Source organism: Dama dama, chromosome 12 (genome assembly GCF_033118175.1).
Source record: "Dama dama isolate Ldn47 chromosome 12, ASM3311817v1, whole genome shotgun sequence".
NCBI lineage: Eukaryota > Metazoa > Chordata > Mammalia > Artiodactyla > Cervidae > Dama > Dama dama.
The window spans coordinates 54,064,931-54,079,660 of record NC_083692.1 but is presented as its reverse complement, the minus strand read 5'-3'; the positions used below and the strand labels follow the sequence as shown (position 1 = coordinate 54,079,660).

At 36.8% G+C, this 14,730-nt stretch overlaps 1 protein-coding gene across 2 annotated transcripts in view; it reads left to right on the top strand.

Annotated features, from left to right (window-relative positions):
* VPS13C (vacuolar protein sorting 13 homolog C) overlaps positions 1-14,730 on the top strand; it is a 184,698-nt gene that overhangs the window by 23,620 nt on the left and 146,348 nt on the right. For both annotated transcript variants that reach the window (XR_009695120.1, XM_061157288.1), the window contains exon 6: positions 12,562-12,671. Coding sequence is in view for 1 of the 2 variants with exons in the window: in XM_061157288.1 (XP_061013271.1) it covers positions 12,562-12,671 (110 nt within the window). In the remaining variant the exon portion in view is untranslated. The remainder of the gene's footprint in view (positions 1-12,561; positions 12,672-14,730) is intronic.

Sequence of the window (14,730 nt, the reverse complement as noted above, 5' to 3'; positions counted from 1 at the left end):
TTTCCTTAATTTCTCTGTCTGTTTTTTCATTGTTAGTATATAGGAATGCAAGGGATTTCTGTGTGTTAATTTTATATCCTGCAACTTTACTATATTCATTGATTAGCTCTAGTAATTTTCTGGAAGAGCCTTTAGGGTTTTCTATGTAGAGGATCATGTCATCTGCAAACAGTGAGAGTTTCACTTCTTCTTTTCCTATCTGGATTCCTTTTATTTCTTTTTCTGCTCTGATTGCTGTGGCCAAAACTTCCAACACTATGTTGAATAGTAGTGGTAAGAGTGGGCACCCTTGTCTTGTTCCTGATTTCAGGGGAAATGCCTTCAATTTTTCACCATTGAGGGTGATGCTTGCTGTGGGTTTGTCATATATAGCTTTTATTATGTTGAGGTATGTTCCTTCTATTCCTGCTTTCTGGAGAGTTTTAATCATAAATGGGTGTTGAATTTTGTCAAAGGCTTTCTCTGCATCTATTGAGATAATCATATGGTTTTTATCTTTCAATTTGTTAATGTAGTGTATTACATTGATTGATTTGCAGATATTAAAGAATCCTTGCATTCCTGGGATAAAGCCCACTTGGTCATGGTGTATGATTTTTTTTAATATGTTGTTGGATTCTGTTTGCTAGAATTTTGTTAAGGATTTTTGCATCTATGTTCATCAGTGACATTGGCCTGTAGTTTTCTTTTTTTGTGGCATCTTTGTCTGGTTTTGGAATTAGGGTGATGGTGGCCTCATAGAATGAGTTTGGAAGTTTACCTTCATCTGCAATTTTCTGGAAGAGTTTGAGTAAGATAGGTGTTAGCTCTTCTTTAAATTTTTGGTAGAATTCAGCTGTGAAGCCATCTGGTCCTGGGCTTTTGTTTGCTGGAAGAGTTTTGATGACAGTTTCGATTTCCTTGCTTGTGATGGGTCTGTTAAGCTCTTCTATTTCTTCCTGGTTCAGTTTTGGAAAGTTATACTTTTCTAAGAATTTGTCCATTTCATCCAAGTTGTCCATTTTATTGGCATAGAGCTGCTGGTAGTAGTCTCTTATGATCCTTTGTATTTCAGTGTTGTCTGTTGTGATCTCTCCATTTTCATTTCTAATTTTGTTAATTTGGTTCTTCTCTGTTTCTTAATGAGTCTTGCTAATGGTTTGTCAATTTTGTTTATTTTTTCAAAAAACCAGCTTTTAGCTTTGTTGATTTTTGCTATGGACTCTTTAGTTTCTATTGCATTTATTTCTGCCCTGATTTTTAAGATTTCTTTCCTTCTTCTAACCCTGGGGTTCTTCATTTCTTCCTTCTCTAATTGCTTTAGGTGTAGATTTAGGTTATTTATTTGGCTTTTTTCTTGTTTCTTGATGTAAGCCTGTAATGCTATGAACCTTCCCCTTAGCACTGCTTTTACAGTGTCCCATAGGTTTTGGGTTGTTGTGTTTTCATTTTCATTCATTTCTATACATATTTTGATTTCTTTTTTGATTTCTTCTATGATTTGTTTGTTATTCAGAAGCGTGTTATTTAGCCTCCATATTTTTGAATTTTTAACAATTTTTTTCCTGTAATTGAGATCTAATCTTACTGCACTGTGGTCAGAAAAGATGACTGGAATGATTTCAATTTTTTTGAATTTTCCAAGACCAGATTTATGGCCCAGGATGTGATGTATTCTGGAGAAGGTTCCGTGTGCACTTGAGAAAAAGGTGAAGTTGATTGTTTTGGGGTGAAATGTCCTATAGATATCAATTAGGTCTAGCTGGTCCATTGTGTCATTTAAGGTTTGTGTTTCCTTGTTAATTTTCTGTTTAGTTATCTATCCATAGTTGTGAGTGGGGTATTAAAAGTCTCCCACTATTATTGTGTTGCTATTAATTTCCTCTTTCATACTTGTTAGCGTTTGCCGTACATATTGCGGTGCTCCTATGTTGGGTGCATATATATTTATAATTGTTATATCTTCTTCTTGGATTGATCCTTTGATCATTATGTAGTGTCCTTCTTTGTCTCTTTTCACATACTTTATTTGAAAGTCTATTTTATCTGATATGAGTATTGCGACTCCTGCTTTCTTTTGGTCTCCGTTTGCGTGAAATATTTTTTTCCAGCCCTTCACTTTTAGTCCGTATGTGTCTCTTGTTTTGAGGTGGGTCTCTTGTAGACAGCATATATAGGGGTCTTGTTTTTGTATCCATTCAGCCGATCTTTGTCTTTTGGTTGGGGCATTCAACCCATTTACATTTAAGGTAATTATTGATAGGTGTGGTCCCATTGCCATTTACTTTGTTGTTTTGGGTTCACGTTTATACAACCTTTCTGTGTTTCCTGTCTAGAGAAGATCCGTTAGCATTTGTTGAAGAGCTGGTTTGGTGGTGCTGAATTCTCTCAGCTTTTGCTTGTCTGTAAAGCTTTTGAATTCTCCTTCATATCTGAATGAGATCCTTGCTGGGTATAGTAATCTAGGTTGTAGGTTATTCTCTTTCATTACTTTCAGTATGTCCTGCCATTCCCTTCTGGCCTGGAGGGTTTCTATTGATAGATCAGCTGTTATCCTTATGGGAATCCCTTTGTGTGTTATTTGTTGTTTCTCCCTTGCTGCTTTTAGTATTTGTTCTTTGTGTTTGATCTTTGTTAATTTGATTAATATGTGTCTTGGGGTGTTTCGCCTTGGGTTTATCCTGTTTGGGACTCTCTGGGTTTCTTGGACTTGGGTGGCTATTTCCTTCCCCATTTTAGGAAAGTTTTCAGCTATTATTTCCTCTAGTATTTTCTCATGGCCTTTCTTTTGTCTTCTTCTTCTGGGACTCCTATGATTCTAATGTTGGGGCGCTTTACATTGTCCCAGAGGTCCCTGAAGTTGTCCTCATTTCTTTTGATCCTTTTTTCTTTTTCCTCTCTGCTTCATTTATTTCCACCATTTTATCTTCTACCTCACTTATCCTATCTTATGTCTCCGTTATTCTACTCTTGGTTCCCTCCATAGTGTTTTTGATCTCATTCATTGCATTATTCATTTTTAATTGACTCTTTTTTATTTCTTCTAGGTCTTTATTAAACATTTCTTGCATCTTTTCAATCTTTGTCTCCAGGCTATTTATCTGTAACTCCATTTTGTTTTCAAGATTTTGGATCATTTTTATTATCATTATTCTAAATTCTTTTTCAGGTAGATTCCCTATCTCCTCCTCTTTTGTTTGACTTGGTGGGCATTTTTCATGTTCCTTTACCTGTTGGGTATTTCTCTGCCTTTTCATCTTGTTTAGATTGCTGTGTCTGGAGTGGGCTTTCTGTATTCTGGAGGTCTGTGGTTCCTTTTTATTGTGGAGGTTTTACCCAGTGGGTGGGGTTAGACGATTGGCTTGTCAAGGTTTCCTGGTTAGGGAAGTTTGCGTCAGTGTTCTGGTGCATGGAACTTGATTTCTTCTCTTTGGAGAGCAATGGAGTGCCCAGTAATGAGTTTTGAGATGGGTCTATGTGTTAGGTGTGCCCTTGGGCAGCCTGTATGTTGACGTTCAGGGCTATGTTCCTGCGTTGCTGGAGAATTTGCGTGGTATGTCTTGCTCTAAAACTTACTGGCTCTTGGGTGGTGGTTGGTTTCAGTGTAGGTATGGAGGCTTTTGGACGGTCACTTATTACTTAAAGTTCCATGTAGTCAGGAGTTTTCTGGTGTTCTCAGGTTTTGGGCTTAAGTCTCCTGCCTCTGGATTTCAGTTTTATTCTTCCTGTAGTCTCAGGACTTCTCCAACTATACAGCACTGAAAATAAAACTTCTAGGTTAATGGCGAAAAGATTCTCCCCCGTTAGGGACACCCAGAGAGGTTCACAGAGTTACATGAAGAAGAGGAGAGGGAGGAGGGAGATAGAGATGAGCAGGAGGAGAAAAAGGGGGACTCAATAGGAGAGAGACAGATCTACGCAGTTGTGTGTTCCCAGAGTGTTCCCCGTAGCCCAGACACCCACAAAGATTCACAGAATTGGATTGGGAAGAGAAGGGGAAAGGAGGAAATAGAGGTGTTCTGAGGTAGAAAACAGAGAGTCAAGATTGGGAGAGAATAATCAACACACTCCTGAATAAAAATGGGAACTGAATATTGGATTCTTAAATGTTCACAATTTATATCATATACTGAAAAACAAAAATTAAAAATCTAGAGTAGAGGTTAGACTCTTAAAAATACTATATTAAAAACAAAAACTAAAACACACACAAAAAAATTTTAGAAATATATATGAAGTTCAGTTTAAAAATAGGGCTTCTCTTTTTTTTTTTTGTAAGTTTAAAGTGTATTGAAAATGAAAATTAAGGAGTAGTAGAGGAGTACTAGAGGACTTTAAAAGAAATGAGAGAAAAAGAAAAATAGAAAATAGAAGAGAAAAAGGAAAAAAGAAGAAAGAAAAGAAAGGAAAAAAAAAATTTTCCCTAATTAAAAAAATCACAAAAATCTATGAAAGTGAAAGTTAAGGAGTAATGGGGGAGTAATAGGGAATTTTAAAGGAAAATAAAAGAGAAAAAAGAAAAAATAGAAAAAAATTTTTTTTTCTATTTTTTCTTTTTCCTTTCTTATTTAAAAATAAAATAAGTAAAAATATATCTAGGAGTTTCTCTGGAGCTGTTGCGGTCAGTGTGGGTTCGGCTCAGTTTCAGATAGCTCCTCCTTCCAGCTTACACTTCTCGATATCTACAGGCCCCTTCCGGTGTAGTTGGTGTTTTCTACAGGGATTTTAATCTGTTGCACCAGTCCCTTCTGAAGCGGTTCCCTTTGTTTATTTGGCTTCTGTTTGCCGGTCTCTTCAGAGCCTCATTTCCGCCCTGACACAGGTGGGCGGAGGTGGACTCTTATTCAGGTAGCTAGTTCTGTCGCGCTGTGGGGAGGGGCTGGCGCTGCGGGGACAGGCTGACGCTGCTTTCTCCGTCTGTGCTGCTCAGGGTCCCGGCCGCTCTATATGGAGCGCGCCCCGCGCTGCTCGAGGTTCCAGCCCTCGGGTGTTCCACAAAAGCGCGGAACAGAAAGCTGCGCCTGCTCTTTGTGCCTTCCCCGTCAGAGCGGTCCAGGCAGCCAGGGGCTTGATGGGCGCACTTTCCCCGGGTGCGGCGCGCCTGCTCCCTTCCGCAGTCCCAGTCTCAGTTTCCACAGGCGCCAGTCCCTGCCCGCGCAGGTCGGGTGCCTGCGCCCTGTGTCTCGCCGGGACCTGCTCCCTGCTCCCGCCTCCGGCGGGGCTGGGCCAGTCCGTAGCCTGCGAGCTCTTCTCTGGACTTTCTCTGTCCCTTTGTTCTGCGAACGGCCGGCAGCGTGTTCGGGCCGGTTAATTTTCTCTCTCTCTTTTGGTCTCCCACAGTTCAAGTTGGCAACTCACAGAAGCTCCCTCCGATTGTCCTCAGGGCACTCAGGCCCGGACCCTACCCCAAGCAATGCCGCCCGCTCCTCTCTGTGCCGACCCTGCTTGCTGGTGGCGGATGCGGATGTCTGGGGTACTTTTCTGCCGGGAGTTGCTTTTAGGCTCCTAATCTGTGGGTTTTATTTATTGTTTCCCTCCCAGTCAGGTTGTCCTCCTAGATTCAAACACTTCCCCCAGGCCCGCCAGTGAGAGGATTTCCCAGTGTCTGGAAACGTCCTCTAAAGACTCCCTTCCCGGGACGGATCTCCGTCCTTCGCTCTTTTGTCTCACTTTTTATCTTTTATATTTTGTCCTACCTCCTTTCGAAGACAATGGGCTGCTTTTCTGGGCGCCTGATGACCTCAGGTAGCGATCAGAAGTTGTTTTGTGAAGTTTGCTCTGCGTTCAGTTATTCTTTTGATGAATTTGTAGGAGAGAAAGTGGTCTCCCCGTCCTACTCCTCCGCCATCTTGGCTCCTCCTTGGATATAATTTTTAAGATCCTTGCAAGTCTGAAAGTTTTGTAATTTACTCCCACACTTGTTTGATTTGGCTGGGGATAGAATATTGCGTTTAAAGTGAGAATTTTAAGGGCAAAAATCTTTTAACTTCCAGGTACTTTTGAGAAGTCTGCTGCCAGTCCGTTCAACACATTGTTGAAAGCACAAAAATTAGAAAATTCCTGTAGCCTGCTGTCAGAGACCTCATGTATAGTAATAGGCAGGAGAGGATGTTGAGTCTCATTAGTGAGATATAGTTAGAGTATTGTAGAAGTTCATAAAGGGCTTATCATGTTCAGTCAAGAGATCAGGGCGGACACTCTGAAGGTCTGTATTTCAGCTGAGTGTGCAGAAGGGAGAGAGGGCATTCTAGGTTAAGGCAATAGTGAAATGAAGAAGTGTAGAGTATGTGTGGGGAGCTGCTAAGAATTTGGGACTTTGATAGTGTAGCTGGAGAGGAGTTGGAAAGCTAAGTTTATATCAGTTTTGAGAAATTTGAATACCATGATGGTGATGGTGATAATGATAGCAGCTAACATTTATTAAGAATTTACAGTTTATGGGTCACTCTTCAAAGTGGTTAATATCAACTGACTCATTTAATAGTCATAATTCTATGATATAAAGGCTTTTATTGTTCCCATTTTATAGTTGAGAAAGCTGGAAGTTAAAAGCTTGTTCTAGGTTATGCTGTTAGAAAATGATAGAGCTAGACTTTGCACTCAATCTGGTTTTTGACTCTGAGTTATAGTGGACTTTGATAGTCAGTGAGAAAGTTAGTAAGTTACTTTTTCTTTAAAAATCTGGAGAGCAATGTGATTGATCATGGCTGTGTTTTAGGTAGCGGTACCTAAGCTGGATTTGGGGAGCAAAATGGAAGATGGTGCTTCCTAACCATAACTAACAAGAATGAATAGAAAGGATTCAGGCAGTGTGTCTTGAAGGGAACATGATACTAAAATAAGGTGAATTCATTTCAGCTAACCCTAAAATTAGCATAAATATTGCAGCAATGTTTCATTCTGAAAATGAACAAATGGTGGGCAGAAAGGGAACCAAAATAGCAGATTTTTGCTCTCTTTGAAAATTGGGTAAATCAGTGAGACATTAGCCATAATTGGTGTTTGTCTGTTTTGCTTAACTTGAAATTATTAATTGTTATAATTTTAATTATTAAGAGTTTTTGTTTTAATGTATGAAAACAAAGCTTGTGTGTTGAAAGAATGGAAATGGTGTCACTTGAGAATATTTCTGTAGAAGTAAGTTGTTTTAGTGTCACTGCATTTTACTTATTCTGTTACATGATGTCTAATTCTTTGAACTAAGTTCAGACATATTTTACATGTGAAATTAAGGATGTCTTAAAATGCTTTGCATTTTGGTTATTGCTGCCGTGCGGATGCAGGCGCACATTCAGGGGAGTTCATATATGGCTTGGAAAACTTTGTTTACAAGGACATCAAGCCTGGTGGGTATGCATGGTTAATTATACTGAGCTACATACAAAATTATATTCTTATCCATGCTTGTGCTTTTAATGGAGTTTATATGGCATGTCATCCTTTTATAAAATATGGAAATGTAATTCATGTTTTCCCCCTTCACTGTCATTTTCTTTCTTCCACCTTCTGCATCCATTTATTCACTCACCAAACGCTTAATGTCTTCTAGTAGGAAGACTATGCTGGATGCTCAGTGTTCATGGGGTGAAACAGACCCAGTCCACTGCCCTTATGCAGTTTACAGTTTGATCTGTGGATAACTTCCACATCAGGACTCCCTTTTTGACTTTGTTCTATAGTATAGTAGTGTTTCAATTAAATGATTTCTCTTCTGTAGCACTGGTTTTCAAACTTGTAAAAAGCAATAAAATGGAACCTTTTTTTTGAGTGAGACTTTATTTAGGACCTTGATAAAAGATGTTTCCCTGCCTTTCTTTGCCTATCCTCCCTGATTTGCTTCACCTGTGTAGTAGCTTTGGCAGCATGTGCAGACTACTGTCCTGGACAACCTCACAAAAAAGGCAAATCTGAAGGCTGACTGCTTTAGGATTCACAGCAGGATTTTTTGGTATCTTAGGAAGTTTACCAAACACATTAAAATAATAATAATTTCTAATATTTTAAACAGTAATTTTATTTAACTTTATTTTCTATAACTTTTAAGGAACTTGTTATATTAACTTAGTCACACTTAAAATTTGTTTTGATTAAATGACAAGCAAGTGGCATCTCTATCTCAAGATACAAGCAACGATAAGCATTATGATAGAATTACTTTTGCTGCTAGAAACTTCTTTAATTTTTAGGTTCATTATGACAAATGGAAGAGTGAGTTGCATGGCAAATTTCATAGCATGAATGAAATTACCCTGAAAGGAGTTTCTCTGAACAAATCTGCCCCTCGAGTAAGAGTGACTGACTCTTTGTCTTAGAGTCACTTTGTTTAATATAAAGGAGAACATGCTTCACTGTCCAATTTTGTAGGTTTTAATTTAACCAACTTTCTATAGTCTGCCAGGGGCAGTGTTTGCTGATCTTACTAGGTGCAACCTGCCTCCAGGATACAAATGAGTTCTAGTGGCCTATTTAAATATGTAAAAAAATCTTTGGGCAGCAGTGCTTACAAAACAAAACAGACAGAGGTCACTGTAAAGTAAAACTTCATGATTCAGAGTTTCTTTTTATTCCAAAAATGTGTATAAGCCTGGATTAAAAAAAAACAAAAAACTAAACTTGGCCTAAAATTTGATTCTGAAATGAGGATAGTTAATTTTGTGGCAGATGTCTTTTGTTTACTGCCCAGGACTTAATGTGTTCTTTATAATGCTTTCATTTTTTCAGTTTCTCAGTGTATATTTGTTGTTGTTGAGTTGCTCAGTTGTGTCTGATTTTTTGAAAGTGTATATTTACTCATTAAAATTTTTTTTTCTAGAGCAATGATTTTCAAAAAGTCAAAACTATTTTCATAATAATTCTAAGACATTATTTTTTTTCCCCCACTGTTTTGACATTGGTACTGATGGTGCAAAAGCAGTGTTGTGTTAGATTGCTGGCTGCCTTAGCATGATTTAAGGTAGTTACACCAAATTCTACTGCCAGTAGCCATTGTATTGTTCCCTGCCAGTCACTCACAGTAAAAAGCGAAATAGAATGGAAGAAGCACCAGTTTTACTTAAGAAAATCATTGATGAAATAGAAACCATTTAATTTTAATAGATTACAGCTCTCGAGTATATTTGTCATTGTAGTTTTGTGACAAAAGAGGAAGCATACATATTGCACTTCTGTGGACTGAAACAGGATAATTGTCTCAAGGGAAAATACTTGTGTAGTTATTTGGGTTTTCAGTGGAACCAGTACTTTTTTCATGGAAAGCCATTTTACTTCAAAGAATGGCTGGCAGACTGTTATTACTCAGATTTGGGTGTTTGGTAGACATTTCAACAACACAGCTTTAAGAAAAAAGAACTGACAGTGTTTGTTACCAGCAATAAAATTTGAGCTTTTGAACAAAAATTAGAATTTTGGGGAATTTGTATTTGCCATTTTGAGCTTCACAGCTTCCCATACTCAAAGACTTTTCTGATGAGCTTTTTGGTGGTATTAACAATGTGATTTTTTATATTAAAAAATAAAGTGACTCCACATTTGTAAGATCTGTATAATTCAATGAAGCAGTATTTCCATATTATCAAAGTGTGGTAAAATACTATGAATGTATTAAAGTGCACGGTAAACCAGCTTTAATTTAGATGAAAAATTCACTGATAGTTTCAGATTCCAAGGTGCAGCTTTGAGAAAGTATCACTAGTTGAGTTTGATGTAATATCCATAATTACATGAAAAGATGTTCATATGCAAAAGATGAAGATGTTCCTCCTGTTTCCTATTACATTTCTGTAATTAGTCAGACTTTCCTCACTTACTTCAGTCTAAACAATAGATCCTAAAAGACCGAAGGCAAGAGCAGGTATTTGTATCCAGCAGTCTCCTACTAACCAGACATTAAGGAGATTTGTAAGATTGTAAAACCATATCAATCTTCTCATTACAAGTTTTTGTTCAGAAAACATAGTTATTTTTCATAAATACATGTTACCTGTGCTATTGCATAATGGGTTATTTTATAAATTAATAACTGTTAAAAAGCTTTTCAGTGTTGATTTCCAACGTGTTAAATATCAACATCTGTGGTTACAACCCACCCTAATGAAAAGCTGGTTAAGGTTCTTGTTTTAAGTGTGTTAAAGGGACCCTAAGACCAAAACATTTGAGAACTGCTTTAGAAAGTGACTGGGGATCATACATTTATTATCCATCAGATTAAATGAAGACTCTGTAGTACTTAGATTAGATTTTGAAACCATTTGAAACATGGTACATCTAACATTGAGATCAAAGACAGAACAAGGTGCTAGGACAAATGTGAAACCAGAAGGATAATAGAAGGTCAGATGAGAAGAGTGAGTTATTCTAGACTCTAAACCCAGGCAGTTGAATCCTGTCTCTGAAAGCTTTCTACCTAAGTGGGATGGTTTTCAGGGCTTCTCTGGCTTTCTTTGCTATTTCTTTTCAAAGAGTGTTTCTATGAGAACTTTGCTGAATGTTTAATTTGTAAATGAAAAAGATTTAGGTAACCATGACTGTGACAAGAACTCCTGGTAATAGCAAAGTCCAGATTTTGTTACAGGTTTAGTAAATATTTTCTTCTTGAAATTTAGGGTCTTATGCTTAAAATCTAGGACTTGATAATTTGATTCTTAGTTCTTGTAGTGGCAGGATAATTTGCTTTAAAATATCAAGGAAGAACAAATTTACAATTTCATGCTAAATCTCAGTATCTTCTCTATGACATTAATTGAGCTTGTATATTTTATTTTAATGTCCAGATGTAGATAATTTTGATTCAGTTGAACAGATACATATCATATGCTTTGCACCTAGATATTGTGATAATTCTTGTCCTAATGAAGGACTCCTCCTGACTAGAAACAAAACAGTTGTGCAGATACTTCAAATACAGTGTATTCATTGCTTAGTGGAAGTCTGTATAAGGTACCAGGGTGGATGGCCTTGGAGATTCTTGGAAGAGTTGAAGAAGGCATTACACAAGCAGTAGTGCTGGACCTGCGATTTGAAAGCCTCCTAGGAATTTATCTGAAGAACTTCAGGGAGAACAGACTAAGTTCAGGGAATCTACTACGTGTAGAGGCATTAAGGCGTTAGAAAGTTACAGCTTCTACACATGGAAGTCTGCTCAGTGTTATGTGGCATCCAGGATGGGAGGGGAGTTTAGGGGAGGATGCACACGTGTGTATGTATGGTCATACAACAATTACAACATCGTTAATCAGCTATACCGCAGGACAAATTTAAAAAAAAATTTTTTTTTAAAGTTATAGCTTGTTTTGGAAAGTATCAGTAGTCTTCTTGAAGTGTCCAGTGCAAGGATGAGTGGCAGAAGATAGAACAGGACAAGGAGATAGGGATTGGATCATGAAAGGGCCTCTGTGTCGTGCAAACACTTTCTCATTTTATTTGGCAGGCTACAAAGAACCTTTAAAAGAATTTTGAGCAGGGATTAACAGGCTGTGAATAGTATTTTAGAAGATGTGAATCTGGTAGTATTAGGTCAGAGGAGGTTAGATCAGAGAAAAGAGTGGAGATCGGAGGAAGACCATACAGAGGCTGCCCCAAGAGTGAAGACTGGACTTGATATGTAGCAGGCAGTTGAATGTAAAGGTTTGTAAGTTGGGTTAGATAGGTTTGGGTTAATGCCTTGAAACAAGGCAGTGCCAAATAAAAGAGATACTAAAGGAATTATTAAGCCAAATGTAAAATTCTGTGTACATTTTTTTTTTTGCCCTTTTTGTATTCTTTATAGCCTCAAGACTGTAAAGAATTCTGTTTTTGTGAGGTGTATCATTCAGAGGAAGTCATCTCTCAGCAACCTACCCTTTCATTTCATTTGTGCTCCTACCATACATATTCTGTCATTATTACATTTCCAATATTTTGGCAATGTTGAAATTAAAAATTAAAGTTTATATTATAAGCAGTCATAAATATTCTAAAGGGCACTGTGTGCAGATATTTTACTCAGTTTTTGTGTAATTGCACCTGCCAAGTTATTTTCTTTATTACAGAAGGTTATTCTAGACTAAAAAAAGTTTGTGAATTTCTGCCTGTATTGAAGTAACAGGTCAGTTTAGAATAAAATAAGGTGAATTGTACCAGAATTTGCTGTCAGGAAGAAGTCTCTTGTTTTCTTTTCTGTCCTCTAGTCTGCTAACTTGAATTTTATCCTTTTCTCACTAAAATGCTTCCACTGAGAAGGACGTAAACGTAAAAAGCACAAAAAACATTTTAAGAAACCTTTTAAAGGTCTTGATCGCTCAAAAGGTAGGTAAAAGTGGTTTTTATGCCGTGTGTTATTTATACACATTGCCACTTGATTTCTGTCTTCAAAGGTAAAATAAATGTTAGATTATGATGTAACTTCAAAATAAGTTTTAGGGATTTCCCTGTTGATATAGTGGCTGAAAAATAAGTTTTAAGTTGGAAATGCATATTAAAATCTAAAATAAAGCAAGGAATAGGTTGTAATTCCTGTTGAGTAGTACTTTAGTTATCCTTCAATCATTGATTATGAATTATGTGATACTTTCAACTCTTGAACTTGTATTTTTCTATTTTTTATAGATAAACCAAAAGAAGCCAAAAAGGATACATTTTTGGAAAAATTGGCAACTCAAGTAATTAAAAATGTACAAGTAAAAATCACAGACATTCACATTAAATATGAAGATGATGTAAGTAGTTTACTTGGTCTAGGTTAGTAATTGTGTGTTTTTATGACATTAATTATTATTAATTATTGATTTGCCCATACATGGCAGTTTTAAATCCAAGATTAAGTTTTTCCTGGTTAGTACACTACCATATCTCCTTACTAGCATTAAGCTTTTTTCATTAACTGTGTAAATATATCATAAACCACCATATGTTTCTTTCTAAAGCTAATTTAAGAGATTTTTGGATTTTCCTTTATTATTTATTTTGAATTTTGTTTAAAGACTTAGACTAATAAAGCTTTAAGGAACTAATTTTTTTTTTTTTTTACAAAGACAAAAAAATTGGTTCCCAGAGGTAGTGAAGTAATCAGTTACAATGGTGGTTGGTAGAAAGGGGACTAAAACCCAGGTCACTTGGCTGCTAGTCTCATGTACTTTACTTTCTACCACACGGGATTTTAGCACACACAGCTACTCACACACATGTGGAGCAATGTTTAGAAACCACTTTACTGATAACTGAGAGCTTAATGTTAGTTGATTAAGAACTATTTGATTGATTAATTTTAATTAAAACATAATCAATATTTTGAACTTAATAGGTGCTTTGTCTTAAAGTTTGAAGCGTAAATGAAAAGCCTTGAATTTTTTCATTTACGTAACGAATTGGAAATGCTTTTTCATCTTTTCCAAAAATGAGTTTGCTTTCTTTTTTGTTTTTAGTTTGCTTTAAGTTTAGATTACATGTAAAGTCATACTGCCATATAGAGAATTTATTTTACTTTCCTGAGAAGTCCCTTTCTTCAGTTCATATTCAGTAAGATACACTAGTAGTTTTTCAAGATATACCATCTCTGTCTTATACCAACTTTGTGTTTTGGTTTTCTATAGTCATTAGACTGAATTTTGCTAACAAACAAATGTCTGAAAAACCTAGCTCATCATTAGACTGAAATTTTTCTTTTTTTGGCTGTATTGAGTCTTCATTGCTGTGTGGGCTTTTCTCTAGTTGTGGTGAGCAGAGGCTACTCTCTAGTTGCGTGCTTGGGCTTCTCATTGCAGTGGCATCTCTTGTTGTGGAGCAGGGGCTCTGGGGTGTGCAGGCTTCAGTAGTTGCAGCACATGGGCTCAGGCGCTGGGGCCCCTGGCCCTAGAGCACAGGCTCAGTAGTTGTGGCAAACAGGCTTAGTTGCTCCGTAGCATGTGGAATCTTCCTGGATCAGGGATCGAACTCAGATGTCTCCTGCATTAGCAGGTGGATTCTTTACTGCTGAGGCACCTGGAAAGTCCAGTAGACAGAATTTTCCAAACCAGTGTCTAAAAAGCCTAACGCATTAATTGCCTTGTTTAAAACAAACTTAGAACTCAACTTGTCATGGAAGTAAAAGAATTATTCTTAAAGCGAGTGGTATGTTGATGAATAATAATCTCAGCTTTAAAAAAATTTTTTTATTTTTAATTGAAGGATAATTGCTTTACAGTATTGTGTTGGTTTCTGCCAAACATCAACATGAATCAGCTATAGGTATACCTATGTCCCCTCCCTCTTGACCCTCCCTCCCACTTTCAGTTTAAACTTAAATTAAACTTTTCAACTGAGCAAGTACAATTTGAAAGGTATGTTATTTCTTTCTCTTTAATGAAAAAATACAGAGATGCACAGGAGTGGGACAAGTAATATCAATTAAATTTAAGTTGGTGTCAGTGACAAAATATATTAAAATAATCTACAGAAAAAATTAAAAGCACAAAGGGATCTTCCTTGTATCTTGCCTCTTTCAGTGTGATTACCTTAATTTTTGTGTGTGGAAAGATAGTTAAAAATATAGAAATGAGGGTAGGGGGAGTTTAATTTATCATAAAGATGCTCACTGTATGAGAGCAGTAATTTATGGGGAGTGCATTAGCAGCTGAGGAGTTGTGTTTTATTAAAGTTCCTTCTGAAATAGCTGCAAATTATTTTGAGCTTGATATCCATAGGCCTAAAAAGATGAATATGGGAATGAAGGAAATATATTTTGCCACAAACTGTAATATATCTGATATTAAAAACAAAGCTCACAAAACTCATGCTTTA